The sequence below is a fragment of the Callorhinus ursinus genome, unplaced genomic scaffold (assembly GCF_003265705.2).
Source record: "Callorhinus ursinus isolate GAN/ISIS: 27379988/994484 unplaced genomic scaffold, GSC_fseal_2.0 scaffold4, whole genome shotgun sequence".
In the NCBI taxonomy this organism is placed as follows: Eukaryota; Metazoa; Chordata; class Mammalia; order Carnivora; family Otariidae; genus Callorhinus; species Callorhinus ursinus.
Window position 1 is genome coordinate 68,539,775 of NW_027397066.1, and position 25,494 is coordinate 68,565,268.

General features: G+C 36.6%; 1 protein-coding gene across 5 annotated transcripts in view; it reads right to left on the reverse strand.

Annotated features, from left to right (window-relative positions):
• WDFY3 (WD repeat and FYVE domain containing 3) overlaps positions 1-25,494 on the reverse strand; it is a 237,613-nt gene that overhangs the window by 171,965 nt on the left and 40,154 nt on the right. For all 5 annotated transcript variants that reach the window (XM_025887611.2, XM_073891880.1, XM_073891881.1 and 2 more), the window contains exon 2: positions 9,224-9,434. In XM_025887611.2, the coding sequence (XP_025743396.1) occupies positions 9,224-9,403 (180 nt within the window). In that variant the 5' untranslated portion in view covers positions 9,404-9,434. The remainder of the gene's footprint in view (positions 1-9,223; positions 9,435-25,494) is intronic.

Below are 25,494 nucleotides of genomic sequence, written 5' to 3' on the forward strand. Positions count from 1 at the left end.
AGCTGCATTTCTTAGTACATATTACATAATCTTTTGAATGAATGACTAAATAAATGAAATAAAAGCCAAAGAACAGTTATCTATGAAATTTGAATCAATCTTACTGGTAAACTTTAGAAAGCATGTTTCTCTGAAGAGATCTAAATTAAGAATTTAGAGAAAGGGGAGCCTGGGTGGCTCAGTGGGTTAAGCTTTGGACTCTTGGTTTACGCTCAGGTCATGATTCATGGGTTCTGAGATGGAGCTGAGCGGAGCCCCGCCCTGCATATAGCTCCACACTCAACAGCAAGTCTGCTTGAAGATTCTCTCCCTCTCCCACTCCCCCCACTCACCCAAATGTGCGCTCTCTCTCTAAAATAAATCTTAAAAAAAAAAAAAAAGAATTTAGAGAAAAGTGGTAAGGTTCTATGACAGTACATAGATATATCAGATGGTGAAAAGCAGGGACTTATCTATGGTTAAGTCCTAGACTGAATATAGAATTCACTAAACTCATGCTATAGCTCAGAATTTCTAAATTCCGCAATTCCCAAAACAATACCGTTAGGAAAAAGACTAAAGAAAATGAATGTGAGGGTCATGAAATGCACTTTGTTTTAATAAAAAATCTAAGACAAATGAACTTTAGAATAAACCAGAAAAAAAAAAGATTTTATTTATTTATAGAGAGCGCATGCACACGCAAGCAGGGGAAGTGGCAGGGCAAAAGGAGAGAGTGAATCTCAAGCAGACTCCCTGTTGAGTGTGGAGCCCTACTCGGGGAGGGACTCAATCTGAAGACCAACAGCTCATGCATGACCTGAGGCTAAACCAAGAGTTGGAAGCTTAACCCACTGAGCCACCAGGCACCCCTAGAATACATAATTCTTAAAGATAAACCTGTGGGCTCAGCAAAGAGGGCAGGAAAATGAAACCTGGACTGACAGTCTTAGGAAAAGAAATGGCTATATAACTGGATGTATCTGAAATAATACTTTGAAAAATGCTCTTTATAACTAGAAGGAAATCCAGTCTTCTAAAACTATGATAGCTCTCTTATTATAATACTAATCACACAGTATTTTGTATTCTTATTATCTATTCAAATGTCACTCAAAAGGAGGGAACATATCTTACTCATCTTTGTATTCTACTCTGCTTTAATTTATAGAGATGTTCCCTAAATATGTTTGTTCATTTATATGCTGTCTCCCATCCCCACAACAACAGATTCTAGAGAACATTTAAGTTAGCACTGAAGAATACATAAATTATAACATGAGAATATAAACTAAAATTAAGAAAGAAAACAAAAACAAGGAAATAAACCAAGGCTAGGGAATGGATGGGCAAACAGGACTAAAAATATCTAAGACCAAAAGACCAATTCTGTATTTGTCGTGTTTTGGTCATAAATTTTGGCTCAAATATACAAAAGAGAAAACCTACTCAATTCCATGTTTCACAATGTCCTTATGTAAGAAAAAAATATATTTAAAGGACGTATCTCTATTTTCATACTATAGCATAAAAATTTCCTTCCAAGGATCCTCAAAAAAAGGATATAACTTATAATGTAATATCCTTGTAACAGAAATATATTTCTTACATTCTTACAACAGATACTAGAGTCCTTATAAAATCCTTCAAACTGAGCTGAAAGTACCAAACAAATCAATGCTACAGGTTATACTTTTGTTCAGTTATCTAAAGACTGTTCATTAACCTGACACAGGAGTAATTTTACATTATCTCAAAGAACAAATAAACTGTACTTTTCAAGACCTCAATAAATTGTGTTTTGTTTTTTTTTTTTGCTGAGATATTCATAAATGTTGTGTGTTTATAGCTCAACTGGGTCACTTGTTTGTAAAACCCATATTCTTTAACAAACAAATTGGAGGCAGATTAGAAATTGAGAAGCCTAATAATGACACACGCTTGAATAACCATTCTACTTCCAACTCAGAGATGTGAGTATATAACTGTTGTTTATAAAACAATTGCGTATTTTCCTAAGGCAATTATGAAACCTTTCGTCAAACTAATTTAAAACAGGCAAATATTCCTATTACTCAGAATATATTTATATTTTGCTCCTAAGAATTATTAAGAGCTATTTTATTCTGAAGAGTTATGAAGACAACCTCATAAAATGAAAAGATCATTTCTTAGACAGTATATACATATGGTTATTCAAGCAGTCTTCATGCTAGGTGAATAATACATTGTTAAAAATGCAACTAATTGGGGCGCCTGGGTGGCTCAGTTAAACGTCCAACCCCTGATTTCTGCTCAGGTCATGATCTCAGGGTTGTGAGACTAAGCCCCGCATCAGGCTCCACGCTGGACGTGGAGCCTGCATAAGATGCTTTCTCTCCCTCTGCTCCCTCTCTGCCCCCTACACCCTGCTCTCTTTAAAAAAAAGAAGAAAAAAGAAACCTAACTTTTCACACAAATCCTGATATTAAATTGCTTTATTGCCGTAAGAAACTTATTTTCAAAAGATACGTCTTCCTTGAACTGACCAAATACTATTAATGGAAAAAGAGCTATGTCCTATTTGCTAATTTGAAATGAACAACTATTGCTTCTTTGACACAAGCAACTTTTAGTCTAGTGATTCATTCTTTTCATTTATTCACTCATAAATATTTATTGATCTTCTATATATGCCAGGCAGTTATCTGGAGTGATGAATACAAAGGTAAATAGAGAGTTGTGAACACAAAAGTAAATGAAGCAAAGAGGATTCCTGTGTGTGTGGAGTTCACATTTTAGTACAGGAGACAAACATGAAACAAATTAAGAATGGAAATTACATTAGTGATATGTTCTAAAGGAAGTAAACAGGGTAACTGGAAGGGAATGCCTATTGTGGCAACAGGCTGTCCAAGGTCTCCCTGAGACGACATTGGCATGAAGGAGTGACACTGTGTGATGAGACAAAGTCACACACTTCAGAGTGCCAGAGAAAGAGGGGACTGGGCAGCACGAAGAGTGTGCTAAGACCTCCAGGTGGACACGAGCCTGGAGTAGGTGAGGAATCCAAAGGCTGGTGCAACTGGAATGTATTTTATGAGATGGGAAGCGTGTAAGATAAGGTTAGAGAGGTACAGGGACTAAAACATGAACTGACATTTAGATAATACTGAATATAGAAGGTAGCAAAGAAACGAGTAGATTTTTCTGGGAGGAACTTCAACAATTAAATCTAAAAATATTAGGTACATATTTAATCACCTTCCACAAATAGCGATATTACTTGAAAATATACAATGCTTCAATCCTGTGCTTAAATGTGTGCTACAGAGGGTGGAGCATGAAGCTGGGAGTCCAAGGAGAATTGGATTCTCCTCACCCTCAGACACTACTGGTCAAATTTTTCTGGTTCTCCATTTCCCCATTTGCCAAGGGACAGAGCTAAGCAACTGGAAAGAAATGACTCTACAACATCTATGTGACATTCATAACTCAGATTAAAAAACAACAACAACAGAGTTAGGAACAAACATGCCATCTACCAAATTCAAGAAAAATAACAGTTACCAAGCAAAGAGCATTTATAATGTGCCTAGTACTATGCAAATACTTGACATGTTAATAACATTTAAATCTCATAAAATCCTATATAGTGTCCTCATTTTACAGATAAGGAAACTAAAGTTTAGAGAAGTTAAACAACTTAAGCCAAAAGGTGGGGGAGACAGAATTCAAAATTAGGTCTGTCTCATTCCAAGCCCCTCATGCTCTTAATCACTCAGCACTATGTTGTCTCACTTAAACTTTGTATGAACCCTATCACTGTCAGTTTACACAGTTACACCTTAAGAGGGGAACAGCATGGTTAGACTTGATTTCAGAAGAGTCATTTTTAATACCCACCTGAATTACAGAAAATTTTCTGGCACTTCCTCAACTAAATGTTTTTGGCATACTCAGGGAGAACAAATTAACAGTGTTATTTAATGCCATGTACAACACAGAAGCTCAATATAGGGACGCCTGGGTGACTCAGTTGGTTAAGCATCTGCCTTTGGCTCAGGTCATGATCCGGGGGTCCTGGATGAGTCCCCACGTCCGGCTCCTTGATCAGCAGGGAGCCTGCTTCTCCCTCTGCTTGTATGCTCTCCCTGCTCATGCTCTCTCTGACAAATAAATATCTTAAAAAAAAAAAACAAACTCAATATATATTTGTTGCTGAGTAAAGCTACTCAAATAAAAATTTATTAAATATGACTGATAAGAGAGGTTAGAAATTTTACAAAGTTTTCTAAAATGGTGTCTTTTGTTTCCTAAACATGTAATATCTGAAATTCAGTTACATGGCACTGACCATCAGGAGTCCTGGAATAATTTGCTATACATAACAGATTTAAAAAAAATTAACAATGAAGATATAATTACATTACTTCATAGTGAATGAGTCTTCTTATTAATTAATATAAATGATTAGGAAAACATGTATATCCTCCTTGTTTCCAAGAAGGACCACCAACTCAAGAGAAAAGGAACTGCGAAGGCTCAGTCCCTTTCTCTCCTTTGGGATATGCCTGCCTCATGAGAACATGCACGCTCATCTACTCTGCACGGGGCTTGCAACTATCCAGTTTTGCCAATGGCTGGGTAAGAAAATACAGCTCTTTCACATGTGAATTTAGCAAATCCTATGTTGCACAGACCTAAACTACACTGTCCAATATCCAACAATTTAAAAAGTAAAGGTCACTCGTAAGGGATAAAAAAAGAAAAACACCATATTCAACTTAGATGCTTCTCAAATATAACTAATTCAAAAACAAGGGAAGTTTCTAAAAAAGACCTAGTTAGTAAAATTATATTTTAAAACACACAGAATTAACAATGGCAGTAAGTTTTTAGATGACTAAAATGTTATTCATTTTTGAATAGTTTAAGCCAAGTATTTTGTCAATAAGCTTTTGTCTTAAGACTAAAAAGGTTAATCATTGTTAAGAATGCTGGAGAAATATTATTCTCAGACTCCATCATCTCTCAGATGACAGCAGCAGTCTCCTTGCAGGGCTGTGATGAAGACCATGGGAGGCCACTGAGGACCTCAGCATGAGCCGTGGCCCAGAAAAAGGACTCGACACATGTCATTTCTCAACCTGGGTCTCTTAAAGGCAAAAATTACAAACTGAAATAACACTACTGAGCACTCTTTAAAAATGATTCTGCAGAGAGATGCTCATGTCTAACAGCAATATGGTTTATTTGCCATTTAGCACGAATCAAGCAAAATCTCAAAAATTGATAGTATGATTCACTTTAGCAATCATGGTAGGAACTCTAGAACCATACTGAGCTATTCTTTCATCAAAGCTCTTTTTCTTTCTTTTTCTTTTTCTTTTTAGAGAGGGAGGAAGGGGGGAAGAGACAGAGAGAGAGAAAACCTTTAGGAGGCTCCACGCTGGGGCACCTGGGTGCTCAGTCATTAAGTGTCTAAGCATCTGCCTTCAGCTTGGGTCATGGTCCCAGGGTCCTGGGATGGAGCCCCACATTGGGCTCCCTGCTCCGCGGGGAGCCTGCTTCTCCCTCTCCCACTCCCCCTGCTTGTGTTCCTTCTCTCGCTGTGTCTCTCTCTGTCAAATACATAAATAAAATCTTAATAAAAAAAAAAAAAAGGGAGGCTCCACGACCCAGTGCAGAGCCTGACACAGGGCTCGATCTCCCAACCCTGAGATCACGACCTGAGTCAAAATCAAGAGTCAGACACTTAACCGACTGAGCCATCCAGATGCCCCTCATCAAAGCTCTTTCTTAGCAGTGGAGAATGTTCATGTATAAATGGTTGAACACTAAATAAATACAGCTATATATTTCAAACTTAATGGATGGGATGTCTTATCTAAGGATAATTTTAGTTTGTTAATGACAATCCAGTGAATACTATGTATTTTTTAAATTGGTCGCAATGGTACAGAAATAAGTTCCTAACTTTTCATTAGTTAAGAGCCGACTGACCTTTATGATATTTAAATCACTCACTGTATTAGAGGTATAAGGCAATGCATATATATATATACACACACACACACACACACACACACACATATATATATGTGCTTTTACTCAGGCAATTAAAAACTTCTGACTTGAAAGAATAATGCAACTTGTGACAAAAGAGAACTAAGTCACAGTCTAAGCAACAGAGAATCACTAAAGCATCTCATATCTACTTTAAAAAAAAAAAAAAAAAGCATTCAGATGATTCTTCCAGTCTAAGCCTAACTTGAATTGGCTATAGAAGCCTAACTGATGAAATACATGGGACACATACGTAGGATATTACTTACTAATTTATGTTATAAACTTTATCATCACTTTGTAAATTTGCATAAGTCTGAGAGAAGGAAATTACCTCAAACTATTCAGGAGGCAATAGTACATCGTGACACTGAGGTAAAACAAAAATAAAAAGATTAAAAAAAGGAACAACTTCCCAGAACTGATTCCAATAAAAATTAATGACTGTTACCTCACCAGGGCTTGGAAAAAAATGGCTTGTCCGTAATCAGTTCTCTCACTTTCAAAACAGCTATTTTAAACCCTTCCCCACCTCTCTGCATGTTTGTACTCTACCATCTCCTCCCTCCATCATTCTCAGCCTCTTATTTCATAGATTAAAAAAATGAACATCCTCTAAATGTACTAATGTTTGCACCTGCTCTTCTCTTCTACCCAACCCAATGGGTGATATGTGAACTGATCTCTCTTACTGTTCTTCCTCTCTTGACCCTCTGCCTTACCAATCCAGCAAAATCTCAATCCCAATAAATAAGGTATCCATCTGCCTCCTCTACTTCCACACACATGCTGCCGAGTGCCTGCAAGAGAAAAATCACACACCCACATGGATAAGATCCAGCACAAATTTATCATCTCCAACTTTCACTGGACCCTCAATACCCTTTAATTCTTTCACCATTCCTTTCAACTCTCTCTCTCATTCCCTTTCATAATATTCCAAATCATCACAATTTCCTTAAGCCCCTTAACTTACTCTAAGGCTCTTAAAAGACCACATCTTCTGATGTCCTCAAGAAATTGAGGACATCAAGCAAGATTTTATTCAACTTCCCACTTAACTATACATCATATTCACACCCAACAAAATGTAATCGTCTCCAGGATGGAGTATCTTTCTCCTGCTTAAGGCTCACCTGCGCCCCCACTCCATTTTCACTCTTAAAAATTTCCAAATTTCCTCTTGGGCTGGTTTTTTCCCTTCTCTTTATTAGCAAGCATCTCCTCCTCCATCTTTACAATCAAACCAAAAACACTAGAAACACACACAAAGAAAACCCCTCTCATCGCCAAGTTCATGTCCATCAGTCTCTTTTGTTCTCTTTTCTTTCAAATTTCTACAAGCCCGGTACATACCTATTGTCTCTTTTCATCTCCCATTCACTCCTCAACTCACTGTTTTCTGGCTCTGCCATTCCAGTAACTTACAAACTGGCAAATTTCATGAACATTTTTCAGTCCTCATCTTACTGGGTCTCTGTACGGTACATGGTAGTGTGGACTACTCTCTCTCTTCTTACATTTATCTTTTGAGCTCTATAACCACCCCTCTCCTGATTCTTCTTATACTGCTACTGACCGGCTCCCATTCTATATCCTTCATGGGTTCCCCTCCTTTCATTAGACATTCATATTCTCCATGGTTGATCCTTAGCCTAGTGCTCTTCTGGCAGTATAAGCCATGAGTAATCTCGCCTCTCCTTCCAGGATTTCAGCTACCCCATCTGTGCCAGAGGCCCCAAAGCACATATCCAGCCAAATCCTCTACCTGAGCTTCTAACTGCTTACTGAATATACATTCACTTGGGAAGCTTGCAAATAGTTCAGACTCAATGACCCGAACTGAATCTATCTTTTAAAACTTTCTCAGCAACTGGGAAAAACATTCCCAATTAGTTTCCCAAATTAGAAACCTAGTAGACAGCTTACTTTGGTCCCTTCTACTCTCCTATTCTATTGCTTAAAATACTTCATTGGCTCTGCATGCCTCCAGGAAAAAGTACTGACTCCTAATACAATATACAAACCCATCATGATGTACCTCCTATCAATCTTGACAGTCTTATTTTTTGTTCCTCCTCAATATAAAATCAACTTCTTGGACTCCTTATAGATTTTGGCACATATTAAAATATCTGTTGCCTTTTATCTTGACTCATGCTATAACCTCTTACTCTAATTACCTTCTTGGTTAATTTGGTTCAGTTAATTCCAATTGGGCTAATGCTTATCTTTTAAGGCCTCAAGAATCACATCATTTTTTTTTTTAAGATTTATCTATTTATATGAGAGAGAAAGTGCGTGCGCATGTGAGCGGGGTAAGGACAGAGGGAGAGAGAATCTCAAGTGGACTCCCCGCTGTGCACAGAGCCCAATGCAGGACTTGATCCCACCACCCCCAGATCACAACCTGAGCCAAAATCAAGAGTTGGACCTTCAACTGACTGAGCCACCCAGGCACCCCCACATCACATTCTTGAAGGAAACTTCCTTTCCCCAATCCCCACAGACTTTTAGACAACTTTCTTTTAAGGGGTGCCCTTCAGTACTGAAAAAGCTAAAAGTAGCAGCAGTAATCGGCAGCGAGGAGTAGTGCGGCATCTAAAAGCCCTATGGAACTACCTGACTTTTTAAACTATGTATTTGTACACCTTTGATAAAAATATAAAAATTATTTTAAATATCCCCACCAAGATTGCTACCCATGTAACCAACTTGACAAAATACCTTAAAAAATTACCTCTATTTAGACTCTCTTGGGCCTATAACTATCCTCTTTGAAAATCTCTTACAGAAAACCTGCCAAACAACAAAGCAAACTGAGATGGTTCTGTAACATGTACAAAATACTTGGGCAATTACACTCTATAGTGCAATAAACCATCATTTCAACAAAATAATGGAAAAAACAAATGGTAACTGATAACCTATCCCTCTTCCAAAACTCAACCATTATAGGAACATTTTACAGAATGCTCAGTCTTCCTTTTACCTGTTAGAACTAACTGGAACTCACTCTGACCAGGTCTCAGGTAAAGTCACATGGCTTTACAGCACATTGAAAGGAATGAAAACATCGAGCTTCTTAAAAACTCATTCTATCATTTTTTCCTATCCGTGATTTACTATAACCTTAAAATTCCTGCAGTGCTACCCAGTCCTGGAAGGAGGCATGGCCTGGGCAACGTGGCCTTACCCTGTTAAACACTGGCAGCATCATGTACAGCTTCTCCTCTTGTTCCTTCTGAGTCATGTGCCGGGGAGGATGGCACAGCTCAGTGAAGAGACGGCGGAGGTGCATCAGTCCTAAGGCGTTGTCTTGGGGGCTGCACTCCTCCTGCCTCGGTCGCCCCATGATCCTCTTCACCATGTTCATCTTGGCTGGTTGGTGATAAACACTTCTAATTCTGTGGGAAGATGTTCATATGCACACAGTCAAAATGTCATCATCCTGACCAGGTCAAGAGCTTATAAAAAGTCAGAAAAACATTTTTTTTTCTACTTCTTTGAATAGAAAAGGTAGAGAGGCAAAGCTAATTGTGATAAATCTCCCTAAGTGACAGATCAGGAATCATGGCACCCAATAGTCCTACTAGATTTGGCACAATTTGTAAAACATGTAAAACATTAATTGGACAAGCACCAAATGTTTCCAATTTAGTCATATGAAATTCAACAAATAAAGGGACCAAAGATCTCACTATTAACATGTTGCTTAAAAGCTGAGCATACATAAAAAGAATGAAGAATAGAAAGTTCACCCTCATCTCCAAACAACCAAAACAAAACAAAGAAACAAAAAACTCTACCCCCCCCAAACATGAAGTTTTCTATTTTTAATTATTTAATTTTTTTTCTAGATGAAAGATTACAGTTCAGGTACCTGTTTGAAGAGCCTACTTTGTTATAGTTTGAAAACATGCAAATTAAAACAAATACATCCCAATATATTTTACAAATCATAAAACAGTAAAAATTTTCATATACCTGAAGACCACTTTTTCAAACTATAGTTTGAAACCCTTTGGCAGGTCATGTTAATTCATTTAGTGGATCATGATGAGCATTAAAAAAAAAAAAAGTGAAATAGAAGATATTGGAATACATATAGTAAGGGTGATTATTTTCATGAAACTTATTTTGGGTAATTCATGCATACTCAATCACAATGTAAAATAAATCCCTGGCTAGAACTGCGGTTAAGAAATCAAACCAACCAAACACTGGGTTAGACTATGTACCAGAATCAATAACACTAAGCATTCAGAAAGCATCATCAGCCCTTTTCAACCACCACTCACTGTGCCAGCAATTAGCTAATTTCAGACACAAAAAGAGGATATTTTACTAAAGGAACCAGGAAGGCTGGGAGGAGATTATGAATATACAGAATTTGGATAAAAGGCAATTTGCTTTTTAATCTGTAGAAAAGCAGGAATAACCTGAAGATTACTTTTTAATTTCACCACATAACCACATAAGCCAATAATGTCATTTCTTAAGAAATGAAAGGATTACTGCAAGGCTAGAGCTTTACTTACTAAACAGCTGTCTCCTGATTTTTAAAACTCTAAGAAGAACTGGTATCTTAAATATGCTTGCCCTTGAGAACTTTGAGTGAATTCTGTATTTGGCCACTGGTACATGCTTATGCGCTGTAGCCAACTGCCACAGGAGGCCGTGAGGTGACTCATCTCAGGTGAGGAGTAGAAAGACATGGCCTAGAGCCCTGCCAGTGGTTCCTTCTGGGCCGAGTAACCAGTGTTTAAGGGGTCCAATCCCGGGGAAGAGTACTCAGACACACAGGCAAAGGCCAAAAGAGCCTCCAAACCACAAAATGACATATTTCATCCTCAGAAAACACGTAAGTCTTCCAACTATAAGGATTTCAACAAGTACATTCAAATCACCTATATACTATTTATAGTCCCGGAGAGCCCCAGAACAAAAATAAAATTTGAAGTAAATTATAAAACTTTTGATAATTAGCTAACATTTTAGATTATGCTTATCTCTGCTCTTTTCCCTTAGCCCACAACTAGAGTTCATAATCTAGACAGTCCTGGAGAGGATTCAGGAGATTCCCGTTCCTCTAACACCTCAAAAAAATTTATAAGAGACCCCAGCTTTCCAGGAGCCTATGTCATTTTTTTTAAAAAGTCAACTATTGCTCCATATTAGTTTTAAAGCCCTCTCAGACTCCTCCTTCACTCTTCATTCTACCTTAAGCAAGTGGGTGGAAGAGAGGATTAACTCTACCTTTATATAAGGCCCCGAGACAAGAGCAACTTGCTCAAAATCTCACAGTGATAAAGAACTGGATGAAAATCCAGACCTCCTACCTCCTGGTCAAATGTCCTTCCCGCTTATTCATATTCACGTGCCATTTTTTTTTTTTAAGATTTTTAAAGATTTTATTTAGGGGCATCTGGGTGGCTCAGTCGGTTAAGCATCTGCCTTCGGCTCAGGTCATGAGCCCAGGGTCCTGGGATCCAGCCCCGCACTGGGCTCCCTGCTCAGCAGGGAGCCTGCTTCTCCCTCTGCCTCTGTTCTCTCTTGAGAACATATAAAAATAAAACCTTTTATTTATTTATTTGACAGAGAGAGCACAAGCAGGGGGAGTGGCAGGCAGAGGGAAAAACAGGCCCCTCCCCACAGAGCAGGGGCCAGCGTCGGACTCATCCCAGAGCCCTGGGATCATGACCTGAGCCAAAGGCAGACACTTAACTATCTGAGCCACCCAGGTGCCCCTTTAAGATTTTATTTTTAAGCCATTTCTATACCAACGTGGGGCTCAAACTCATAACCCTGAAATCAAGAGTTGCATGCTCTACTGACTGAGCCAGCCAGGCAGCCCTCACATGCCTGTTTTAAATTACAGAATTCTGGGGCGCCTGGTTGGCTCAGTCGTTAAGTATCTGCCTTCGGCTCAGGTCATGATCCCAGGGTCCTGGGATCGAGCCCCACATCAGGCTCCCTGCTCAGCGGGAAGCCTGCTTCTCCCTCTCCCACTCCCCCTGCTTGCGTTCCCTCTCTCGCTGTGTCTCTGTCAAATAAATAAATAAAACTTAAAAAAAAAATAAATTACGGAATTCTTGTAAACTGTTAACTCTAGCATATTTATTTAGCACCAAATAGCAGTTAGAATGGGAAATAAACCTTTTTGATTTTTCTTAAGATTCTAAACTTATCGGGCGCCTGGGTGGCTCAGTCGGTTAAGCGACTGCCTTCAACTCAGGTCATGATCCTGAAGTCCCGGGATCGAGTCCCGCATCGGGCTCCCTGCTCAGCGAAGAGCCTGCTTCTCCCTCTAACCCTACCCCCTCTCATGTACTCTCTCTCTCTCATTCTCACCCTCTCAAAATAAATAAATAAATAAATCTTTTAAAAAAAGTCTGTTTAAAAAAAAGATTCTAAACTTATCAACTGTCATTAAAAAAAAACAACACATGCTCACATAACAAACATGAACTAGATGTAATGAAACTATGGTACCATCGTTATTTAATATTTATCTGATACAAAAGGATATGTATCAATCAGCTAAGTGGGTTTACCCGTACTTCTCACTTACCCAGATAATCTCAGTGATGGAAAAAATTCAGATTCCTCCTTTTCTCCTTACTTAGCAAGAAACACTTAAGCATATCAGATTGCTGGATCATTACTTTGTCTCCACTCCAATATTTATATTTAAAGTAGTGTTCAGACCAAGAACTATCATGTTTAAAATACTCTTCAGCAGTGAGAGACTAAAAAGAATAAGCACTTTTTAGGCAAACCTGTACAAACATATCCACATAAGACAGGTAACTTCAGGTGAACCCCCTTGAATCTTGGGTTTCTCTCAGCTGTAAAATCTTTCCTCATAGCCTTTCTGTAATGCATACATAAAAGAACTTCGTTTCTATGAAGTGCCGAGCACATTAGTTACATTCAATAATTCTTTTTTCTTCTTTTGAGCCTAACCATGAAACATTTAATCCTTTTCATTTACATTTTTAGTTATTTAAGCAAGTAAAGAAACAGTTTAAGCCTTTACAATACTATGTTTTAGAGACTCACCCGATGATAAAAGATAAGCAAAATATTTATTTCTTTGTTAGATGCTCAATACGAGACTTATAAAGCAATAAAAAGAAATATGCAAACTATAATAATAATAATAATAATAATAATGACAAACCACAGAATTATTATTTTGGGGACAGTGTTATTAGAGGTTTTCAAAATATTTATAAAGATTATTCTCTATAAGAACTAGTTTTCTAATACAAACCCTATTTTGTTTCACAAGAGAAAAGCGTTTGCACTGCCATAGTGCCAACAGGGGGTTATTTAAATAGCAATGAGATAATTACTGCAATGAGCCCAAGACAGTATTTCTTATTCTAATCTCTTGTGCTAATGCTTGAAAATCCCAGATACTTTTACCTTCTCCGCCCAAAATTCTTTAAAGAGTCTGCCATTATTTAAATTACAGAAGGCTATAAAACACGTAAATAGCCCAAGTTTTAAAAATATATTTGTCAAGTAACTAGCTGCCTTTGAGTAGCTCAGCCAAAAGCTTAAAATACCTTTCCTAAAAAAAAAAATCCCTTAATTCCACAAGAGAAAAAATAAATAGCTCACATGGCTAAGGGAAATCTTATAATTTCTTCAAAGAACTACAAGTAATTTCTCAGGTTTTTATTTTATTCTTAAACCTTCTTCATTGTGAAGAGCAAAAGCAAAACTTCTTACACTTTTGAAGAGTGAAGGGCAAATCTTGGAGAGGCTCCCAACAAACTGGGTTTATCAGCCAACAATTTAACATATATATATACTTTGAAAAAGACCTAGGGCGCCTGGGTGGCTCAGTTGGTTAAGCGTCTGCCTTAGGCTCGGGTCATGATCTCAGGGTCCCGGAATCCAGTCCCGCATAGGGCTCCCTGCTCGGCGGGGAGTCTGCCTCTCCCTCTACCCCCACCCCCACCCCGCTTGTGATCTCTTTCTCACTCTCTCTCTCAAGTAAATAAAATCTTACAAAAAAAAAAAGGAAAAAGACGTATAGATACAGTCCTGAATTAGAATTTTTCTGCCTGCTAAAGCATTACATTTTTTGTCTTACCAGGTCATTATCAGATTTTAGCTTCATCTACATCCCGAGATCAGCCACCTCATTTATATGGCAAAACACAACTACTTAAGACCTATTCCCCATACCCCCTCATCCTTCCCAGCCCATGTGTACACTCATCACCCACACATACACTGAACAAGACAACTTCTCAAAGCATCTTTTCGGTGTGCTTAATTTTCTCTCTTCATAGACAAAAGCATATTCCAAAGTCAAAAGCAACTCGCTTCCATTTAAGAACATTTCACTTACATATGATTTCCAAGTACAAGTAGCCACTGTTGACATCTCCCTAACACCTTTCTTGAACCCCTCCTTCTAGCAGCTTCTACTGTTTTGGGAGCCCCAAAGGCGAATTTACTCTTAATAGTTAAATGGCAGATAGATTACTTGATATGATTAATATAGTATAATTAAAATTATATTATGGAATAAATAAATTTCTGTAGGCTGACCTGAAATCCCCAACATTCTCTAAAAGTGTATTTTTATGCAAATTGTGTTTCAAATTTTGTATAAGATCTGCAAAAGAATATTTGTAGCGCAGTGCTTCTATAGTTTATGATTACCTAATACTGACACATTTTTGCATTCCACACACCTCTCCTAACTTCTAGTACAAGTCATTCAGCTCGGTGATCATTAATCGGTATCCTCAGTGGATGGCACAGTGGAGACTGACCTCAGGAGTGAGATGCATATTAGCAAGCTCAAAACTTTCAGGGCCATACCTTCCCTTACCCCCAATAAGAATTTCTGTATTTCTGAAGTTTGAAATTGTGAAATCTCACTCTGAGATCCTAATTTTCAATCCATCTACTTTCCTCACTCCCTAAATCTGTGGTCTCTACTAAAAATGATCCGGGTTAGAAAACTGTATTTATATAATAAGAAAAGGAGGAATGTCAGAGAAGGAATAAAGGTAAAATAAAATTTTATTATTTTTTGATTCAAGCATAATTAACATACAGTGTTGCATTGGTGTCAAATATACAATACAGTGATTCAACAACTCTATACGTTGCTCACTGCTCATCAAGATTAGTGTACTCTTGACCCCCATCATCCGTTTAGCCCATCCCCAATCCACTTGCCCTCTGGTAAGCATCAGTTTGTTCTCTATAGTTAAGAGTCTGGGGATTTTTTGTGTTTGTTTTTCTTTGTTTCTTAAATTCCACACATATGTGAAATCATATGGTATTTGTCTTTCTCCAACTTATTTCACTTAGCATTATATCCTCTAGCTCCAAACATGTTGTTGCAAATGTCAAGATTTCATTTGTTTTGATGGCTGAGTAATATTCCACTGTGTGTGTGTGTGTGTGTATAAAACATGCCTTCTTTATCCATTCATCTATGGGTAGACACCTGGGCTGCTTCCGTATCTTGGCTATTGTAAATAATGCTGCTATAAACATAGAGGTGCATATATCTTTTCAAATTAGTGTTTTGTTTTCTTTGGGTAAATACCCAGTAGTGCAATTACTGGATCATATGGGTAATTCAATTTTTAAGTTTTGGGAGGACTCTCCATACTGTTTTCTACAGTGGCTGCATGAGCTTCCACTCCCACCAACAGTGTATGAGGATTCCCTTTTCTCTACATCCTCACCAATACCTGTCAGAATGGCTAAAACCAAAAACATAAGAAATAAAAAGTGTTGGCAAGGATACAGAGAAATATCAGGGATAAAGAGGTGTATTACATACTGACAAAAAGGTCAACTCTCCAAGAAGACATTACAATCCCTAACATACATGAGCCTGAGAGTGTCAACCTACATGAAGCAGAAACTGGTAGAACCAAAGGGAGAAAGAGACAAATCCACTGTTAAGAGAGTTGAGACTTCAACAGCCCTCCTATAATAAAGGACAGATCAAGTGTGCAGGAAATCAATACAGATAGTTTACTGAATAGTACTATCAATCAACTGGCTCTACAGCTGATATTTATAGAACACTCCACCCGACAAGAGAATACATATTCTTCTCAAACTCACAGGGTACAAAGTGCAAGACAGATCACACACCGGGCCATAAATACACCTTAACAAATTAAAAAGCAGAGAAATCATACAAAGTATGCCCTCAGATCACAATGGAATTAAACAAGAAATCAGTAACAAAAGATAGCTGGAAAGCCCCAAATACTTGAAATTAAATAATACACCTTTAAATAACGCATGGAAGTGTCAAGAAAAATTTACAAACATTTTGAACAAAATGAAAATACGACTCATCACAATGTATGAAATACAGTGAAAGCTGTTGCGAGAGGGAAATTTGTAGCACTAAATGCATGTATTACAAAAGAAAACAGATCTAAAACCTTTCCAACTTTTCTCTGCCCATACCGTGTCTAGTACAGGTCTCCCTGCTGCGCCTTCACACGTCTGTGCCTCAGCGCACTCTGAACCCTTTCCTGGGGGGTGTGCGGGGTGGGAGGGGATGAGGGCCTTCCCCCTCCAGCTTATCTGCATTTACCTAATTACTTGTCATCCTTTAAATCTCAGGTCAACTGTCCCTCTTCTAGAAAGCATTCCCCAATTTTCCAGTTTGAAAGAGATGCTCCCTTCTTTGTCCCCAAACAATCCTGTGCGTATCTTTACCATAGCATGTCTCACAGTGTTAATGTAACTGTTATTTGGTTTTTTCCAACACGGGACAAATAATATAAGATTATGGAAGGCAAAGATCGTGTTGTATTCAACTTTCTCCCCCAAGAGTTAATACCTGGCAAATAACAGACAGGCAACAAATGATTGATAAATGAGTAAAAAGTGATCAATAAAAGTTTAGAAGATGAATGAACTAGAGGCAGCTCAAACCAAAGGTAAGTTAAGGTGATTTAAAATAGGCCAAGAAGGGGGAAATTTTTCTCTAAATTCCTTATCTGTTGATTTTAAAACAAGAAGTCTTAGGAGACAACTTTGTTCTTCACAGTTTGTTTAAATTCAATTTTATTACTTGAAAAAGTAAACCATTACCATATGACCATTTTTGGTGAGAGGCGCTGGGTAACCCAAAACGTATTTTTTTAAAGTAGTCAGGGAAAACTGATACAAATTCAGAAAGTAAGAACTATGAATGTGAAGGCAGGGGCGGAGGGGATCAAAATCACTGCTAACAGAGTTGGTTGGTAAGCAGATGATGACAGAACAAAAGGCTGTAAGCCAGAATCTTCCACAGGGAATCAAAGCAACAACAACAACAATCCTGAGGAGGAGGAACATCCAAGAGAGGAAGTCAGCTTACCATCCTCAATAACAAATCACTCCTGCACGGGCAGGAAGATATTCTGTGATCTGATAGTGATCTGATAGTGATCTGATAGTGACGAAAAGGAAATGACCAACACAAAAGATGATGCAGAACTGTATCAGTAAAGTCACACAAATGAAAAAAAAATAATGGTATCAATGAAAGTAAGAATGGGAAAGTTAAGTGCTGGCTTCTTCACAGACTGATTATACAGTTTATAAGGCTTTCCATTGTGAAGCCTCTACTTTTCAGAGTTCACACATTCAGATAAATTTTGCTCTGCCCACCACATAACGAAGCTAACATGGTTCAAAATAAATTCCTCTTTAAAGTTGCTTTCAGGGCATTTTATGAGCTGTATCTAAAAATCAGTGTCATCATTTATCATGTTTTACCAAAAATGGAATTACCCAGCTTGCTCATTTGCCTTAGTTTCTAAACTTCCTCCAAATAACTTTTGCCTATTACTAAATATCAAATCCTTTCAAAAGACTGAAAGTTCACCACTAATAATCAAAAGAATGCACTGCCGACTGTGCGGCTAATTATAGGGAAAATATTCTATTAGATTCTGAGCAATGGCAAGTGTCTGTCCACTATATGCAAGACACTGTGAGATTACCAACCCTCCACAGTGCGGCTATATTTATTTTTCTAAAATGCCTAACAGATCAGTACAACTTCCCTTAAAAGTGACAAGTGCAGTGGAATAGAGTCAAAACCCTTTGCAAGACACAAAATGTTTCTCAAAATCTGTTGTATATCCAATTTGCAGCTATGTCTTCTGCAATATCCCTCCCCTCATTCTATGCTCATACAACACCACCTACCTGCTGTTCCCTGAACATGCCATGGAATTTCAAACCCTTCATGCTTTCCCCCCATGGTCTTTCCTCTGCCTGAAATGGCCTCCTCAGATTTTTTTTTTTTTTTTACTGCCTGGGAACCTCTCATGGATAGTTCATGATCTTACTTAATCTTAAAACAATTTAAACATATCTCCATGGTGGTAACATGATCACAGATTCAAATAAATATTTATCAAGACATTCCCCACCTCACCCGAATCTCTTCTGTTCCAGCCACCTAGCTCTGCTATCTGTAGCTAATATTCGCCTTGCCCTTGCCACTAAAGCAATTAAGACAGTAATTTGAAAAGCAAAACTTTAAAAATATTTATAAGAAAATGTTGGAAAATATCTTTATAACCTCAAGGTAAGGAAGAATGTCTTAAAAAAAAACTACACACACAAGATGAACCTTATCAAAATTAACAACTTCTGTACATGAAAAATCAACAGAAAGTAAACACAAGCCACAAATTGGGAATGAAATTTCTGCACTACCTATAATGAACAAAAAAGCATTTGATCTAAAATATATAAAGAACAGCTACAAATCACTGAGAAAAGTAAACAACCCAATAAAAAAAAATGGACAAAAGACAAATAGGCATTTCACAGAACAAGGCAAATGAATGACCACAAATATAAGAAAGGCTGCACAACCTCATCAGTAATAAAGGAAATAAAAATTTATAATGTTCTGACAGCTTTTTGCACTCTGTGTAAAAATGTATGTTCATTTACCCTATGTCTGTGTTTCGGCCATTGACTATCCCCAAATCCACAGGACTCATTCTTATCACCTAGAGAAACATGCACTAGGGATCCACATGAAGCTTCTCCATCAGGATTGAGCCTACAGTCAACAGCCAATAACCCTGATCCCATCTGAGGCTATTTCTCAACCTACCACAGCTATAGTAAAAACATCTTAGGACTTAGAGAGGGTATCTCTAGGGAACAGGCAGCTCCACCATTTCTATACTTTGAACCTAGTTTGAGGTCAGTGACATACGTATTTTTTTTTTAAAAATAGAATGATCTTATAGATTTTAAAAATAAAACTATCATATAGATTTTTAAAAATAGATATATTTTTTACATTCAACTTTTTAGTGTTTGTCACATACCTGACATACCAAACATGAATAATAAATGTATTATGGACGGCTACACAGATAGGTGGATAGAGGCAAGAAATCGTCCTGCTGACACTTATTAACTTTCCCATAAATCCCTCTATCCAAATTATTTTAAATCCTCTTTATTCATTTAACAGAGGTAATATGAATGAAAATGCTTATGAAATTTATAAAATCCGTAAAGAAACATACTTTAAAATATAAAGGGTGGTACTGATATGAATCTTTTGGACAAAAAAATTACTTATTACTGGATATAACCAGTAATTTTGCTAACCAGAATATTGTTTCCCTTCGAATTTTTTTGTATTAGATATTCTATAAATGAAATATAAAAATGTACTTACATTCTCATGACTGAGGGGTACATTCTCACTAAAGGGGTCAAGAGAAGGGAGTTGAGGCGTGAAGGGGTAGAAGGAGAGAAGAAAAGAAGAAGAAAACTGTATTTCTCTATCCTTCTAATACCAACACATAAGAATGAGTGCCACAAATAGTCATGTCCTAATTACATCATTTCACTGTTGATCACATGTAGCCTATTTTAAAAAAAATGCCTTTGGGGAAGAGTAAGAGGAGAAATGCTATTCTTAACACTTAGCTATTTAATACATTTTATAAATCCATCCAAAATATTGACAATAATGTTTTAAATACATTGCCCTTTATTCTAGGTGAATAATTTTGCAGAGTGCCAACTCGGTTTACCATATTTTTCTTATAATAATCTCATCCTCCTCTCAGAAGGAACGCCATGTAATAAAACATATGAAATACTACCTTAAACAAGTTGGCACTGACCCCAATGATGGACTGTGGCGAGATCACTGTTCTTAGGTTTGTTGATATTTTTTGTTTAAACATACCATAGTAAAGCCTAACTCTCATTGTTTTGGAGAAACAATCTTAAAAAAGCACTGACTATTCTTTCAGGACCAGAGGATCAAGCATACCCAGTGTTATTCACATTCTGCTCATCTCCTTATGCATTTTACAGTTAACCTCTCAACTGGAGCTGGGGAACAAAGGTATAGGCTATACAATGGAAATCTCCTAGCTCAGATATTTACTAGTAGGCTTAGCATTTGGAGGTTAAAATTATATGTATAAAGTATTTATTTCAAATGTCTAGGCTTTTTCCTTAAAAAGAAAATAGAACCTATAAGAATTAAAATTTTCTATAAATGAAGGGTATAAAGTTTCATTTTGTTACTTAACTTCCTCCTACAAAGTACATATAAGATGCTAAAAATCGCAATTTGGATTGAGCAAGATGTTCTAGGTAGAGAAGTGCTGCATGCAAAGACTTAGAATTCAAGAAAATATAGATTACTTTTCAGTTTTATTTTTCTTTCTGAAATTATATAAAAGAAAGTTATTCTATCATCATTCCAAGACATTTTAGTTGATTTTGCTAAAAGCAAAATTTAGCACTTCAAATAAATGGGGAAGAGACCCATGAAACAATTAAAATTAATATATATATTTAAAGAAATGGATTTGGAATTCTAATACAATTATATTTAAAGAAACTGATCCAGAATTTCCAACAGAAATGTTTCATGGATCATGGTTACTAGTTAATATGTTAAACATAATATAAATGTCTTTAAGAAAGAGATAACAATGAAACTGTTAAAAGAAACTTGGAACATTGTTATGTAATTTTAAATTGTGAAAATAATCCTCTGCCAAATCACAGTAATAAAACCAGTGACTGACATAAGAATAAACAAACCAAAATGCAGATGAGAGAGGTCAGAAACAGATCCATGCATGTATTAGAAACCTAACATATGATAAAGAACACAGGAAAGGATGTGATTCTTATGTAAGTGGTATTGACAACTGACTTCTACCTAAAGCCATATACAAAGGTGGCCTCAAGGTGGATTAAAGACGCTACAAGAGGTAAAACTAAAAGAAAAGAAAAGGAGGATATCTTTATGAATCAGGTAAGAATTTCTTAAGCATATAATCAAAACTACATAACATATGCAAAGATAAAATGAATGTGATCATATCAAAAACTAAGTATTTTGGGGCCCCTGGGTGGCTCAGCTGATTAAGCGTCCAACCCTTGATTTTGGCTCAGGTCATGATCTCAGAGTTGGGAGATGGAGCTCTGCACTGGGCTCCATGCTATGCATGGAGCATGCTTAAGTTTCTCTCTCTCCCTCTCCCTCTACCCCTCTACCCACCACCCCTTCTCTAAAAAAAAAAAATTTTATATATATTTTGGCTCAGCAAATTACATGGTGAACCAAGCAAAAAGTGAAATAACACAATGGGAAAAGATATTTGAAATGTCTAAAACCACAGGGATTATAATTTAGAATTTACAAAAAAAAAAAGAAAAATCACAAATCACAAACTCAAATCACCAAGAAAAATACAGCAATCCCAATTAAAAAACAAACAAAAAACAAAAACAAAAAAACATGAACAAGCACCCTGGAAGGCCAAACACATGAAAAGATGTTTTTATTTCCTCAGTAATCAAAGAAATGCAGACTAAAATAAGGAAATGCCACTTTATACCTCTTATATTAGCAACAAGCAGCAAGTCAGGAAATGCCTCTTGGACATGTAGACAAGACCCACATACAGGGAAAACTGTCTGGTAGAGGATCTAAATAAAGAGTGGGGTGTGGCGTGTTTTTTAATTTTCTTAAAATTCAGGTGTAATTGACATATTGTGTTACATTAGTTTCAGGTGCACAATATAATGATTCAACAATTACATATATTACTCAGTGACCATCACAAGAAGCATATTCTTGATCCCCTTACACTATTTCACCCATCTCTCCCAACTCCCCTCTGGTAAACTGTTTGTTCTCTACATTTAAGAGTCCGCTTTTTTGTCTTTTTAATCTGTTCATTTGTTTTGTTTCTTAAATTCCACATACGACTAAAATCATACGGTATTTGTCTTTCTCTGATTTATTTCACTTAGCACAATACCCTCTAGGTCCATCCATGTTGTTGTAAATGGCAAGATTTCATTCATTTTATGGTTGAGTAATATTCCAATGTGTCTATACACACACACGCACACACACACACACCACAGCTCCCTTATCCATTTGTCTAACAATGGACACTTGCAGTGCTTCCAAATCTTGACTATTATAAATAATGTTGCAGGAAACATGGGGCTGCATATATTTTCAAATCAGTATTTTTGTTTTCCTTGGGTAAATACCCAACAGTGAAATTACTGGATCATCTGATATTTCAATTTTTAAGTTTCTTGAAGACTCTCCATACTGTTTTCCACAGTGACTGCACCAGCTTGCATTCCCACCAACAGTGTATGAGGATTCCCTTTTCTCCACATCTTCACCAACATCTGTTATTTTCTATGTTGCTAATTTTAGCCATTGACAGGTGTGAGATGGTATTTCATTGTGGTTTTGATTTGCATTTCTCTGGTGATTAGTGATGTTGAGCATGTTTTCATGTGTCTGTTGTCCATCTGTATGTCTTCTTTGGAAAAATGCCTCCTCATGTCCTCTGCCCATTTTTAATATTTGTTTTTTTGGTGTTATGTAAGTTCTTTATATATTTTGGATATTAATCCCTTATTGGATATATCATTTGTAAATATCTTCTCCCATTCAATAGGCTGTCTTTTTGCTTTGTTCATGGTTTCCTTTGCTGTGCAGAAGCTTTTCATTTTGGTGCAATCCCAGCAGTTTAATTTTACTTTTGTTTCCCTTGCCAGAAGAGACATATCCAAAAAAATGCTTCTATAGCCAATGTCGAAGAAATTATTCTGTTTCCTTCTAGGAGTTTTATGTTTTCAGGTCTTACATTTATCTCCTTAATCCATTTTGAGTTTATTTTTGTGTATGCTGTTAGAAACTGGTCCAGATTCATGTCTTTTGCATGTAACTGTCCAGTTCTCTCAATACCATTTGCTGAAGAGACTGTGTTTTTTCCCCATGGTATATTGCCTCCTCTGTCATAGAATTGGGGCTTTATCTGGACTCTCTATTCTTTTCTATTAATCTATGTGTCTATTTTTGTACCGGTACTAAACTGTTTTGCTATACTACAGTTTTGTAGTATATCTTAAAATTTGGGATTGTGATACCTCTAAATTTGTTCTTTTTCAACATTGTTTTGGCTACTTAGGGTCTTTTGTGGTTCCACACAAGGATTACTTGTTCTAGTTCTCTGAAAACTGTTGATATTTTGATAGAGATTACATTAAATCTATATATTGCTTTGGGTAGTATGGATATTTTAACAATATTGATTCTCCCATTCCATGAGCATGGAGTATCTTTCCAATTGTTTGTGTCTGCTTCAATTTCTTTCATCATTTTATAGTTTTCAGAGCATGGGTCGTTCACCTCTTTGGTTAAGTTTATTCCTAAGTATTTAATTATTTTTGTTGCAACTGTAAGTGAGATGGTTGTCTTAATTTCTCTTTCTGCTACTTCATTTAGTGTACAGAAATGTAACAGATTTCTGTATATTAGTTTTGCATCCAGTGACCTTACTGAATTCATTTTATCAGTTCTAGTAGCGTTTTGGTGGAGCCTTTAGGGTTTTCTGTATATAGCATCATGTCATCTGCAAACAGTGAAAGTTATACTTCTTCCTTACCAATTTGGATGCATTTCTTTTTCTTGTCTGATTGCTGTGGTTAGGGCTTCCAGTATTATATTGAATAAAGTAGTTAAGAGTGGACATCCTTGTGTTGTTCCTGACCTTAAAAGATAAGCTCTCAGTTTTTCACCATTGAGTATTATGGTAGTTGTGGGTTTTTCATATGTGGCCATCACTATGTTGAGGTATGTTCTCTCAAAACCTACTTTGTTGAGAGGGTTTTTACCATGAACGGATGTTGTACTTTGTCAAATGCTTTTTCTGCATCTATTGAGAGGATCATATGGTTTTTATCCTTTCTCTTATTGATGTGATGTATCACCTTGGTTGACTGGTGAATACTGAACCACCCTTGCATTCTGGGAATAAATTCCACTTGATCCTGCTGAATGATTTTTCAAAAAGTATTGCTGGATTTGGTTTGCTAAATTTCGCTGTAGATTTTTGCATCTATGTTCATCAGAATTATTAGCCTGTAGTTCTTTTTGTAGAGTCATGCTGCCCTCACAGAATGAATTTGGAAGCTTTTCTTCTTATTATTCTATTTTTTGGAATAGTTTGAGAAGATTAGGTATGAATTCTTTTTCAATATCTGATAGAATTTCCCCAGCCACCTGGTCCTGGACTATTGTTTGTTGGGAATTTTTTGATTACTGTTTCAAATTCATTACTGGTAATTGGTCTGTTCAAATTTCCTATTTCTTTCTGATTCAGTCTGTAGAGGTTTTATGTTTCTAGGAATTTACCCATTTCTTCTAGGTTGTCTAATTTGTTGGCATATGATTTTCCTTATATTCTAAGTCTTTGTATTTCTGTGCTGTTGGATGTTATGTCTCCTCTCTAAAGCACAGTTTTGCATTACTCAATCTTGTATTTTGCTCCTCAGTATATATTCCAAAGAAATTCGTATGGGTAATAACTTAGGTTGTTTGTGGAGACTAGAGGGCTGGAGGCTAGAGGTTCATCACCGTTCATCACTAAGAAGAGGAGTAAGTAAAACAGGGTTTATACACAATCATATAGATTCGTTTAAAAGTATACATTTTGGATAGATGCATCTTAAAAACATAATGATGAGTGAAAGGAACTAAAAGTAGGATAAAATATATATTACAATACCATCTTTTAAAATTAAAACTACATGTACATAAAACAAAATTGTTGCAAGAATACATACTGACTAAATGCTTCAAAATTATTGTGCCTGTCTGCCATTAAATTACAGGTCTTTAAAGGAAGTAATTGCTTGTGTAATACTTCTGAATTTAGTTAAATAAAAACCAACAAACTGCTGTTTTATATAAGAACTATACATTTACCCTACGATAACTAAAATCAAATACTTAAAAACCATTTCATTTCTTAAATGAGTTTCAACTGAACCACTTTAAATCACATACAAGTTGCTATTTTTTTCTAAAGTGATTCTTAGTTATTTCTCAGTTTAACCTTTTTATTCCTTTTAATCCTCTGACAC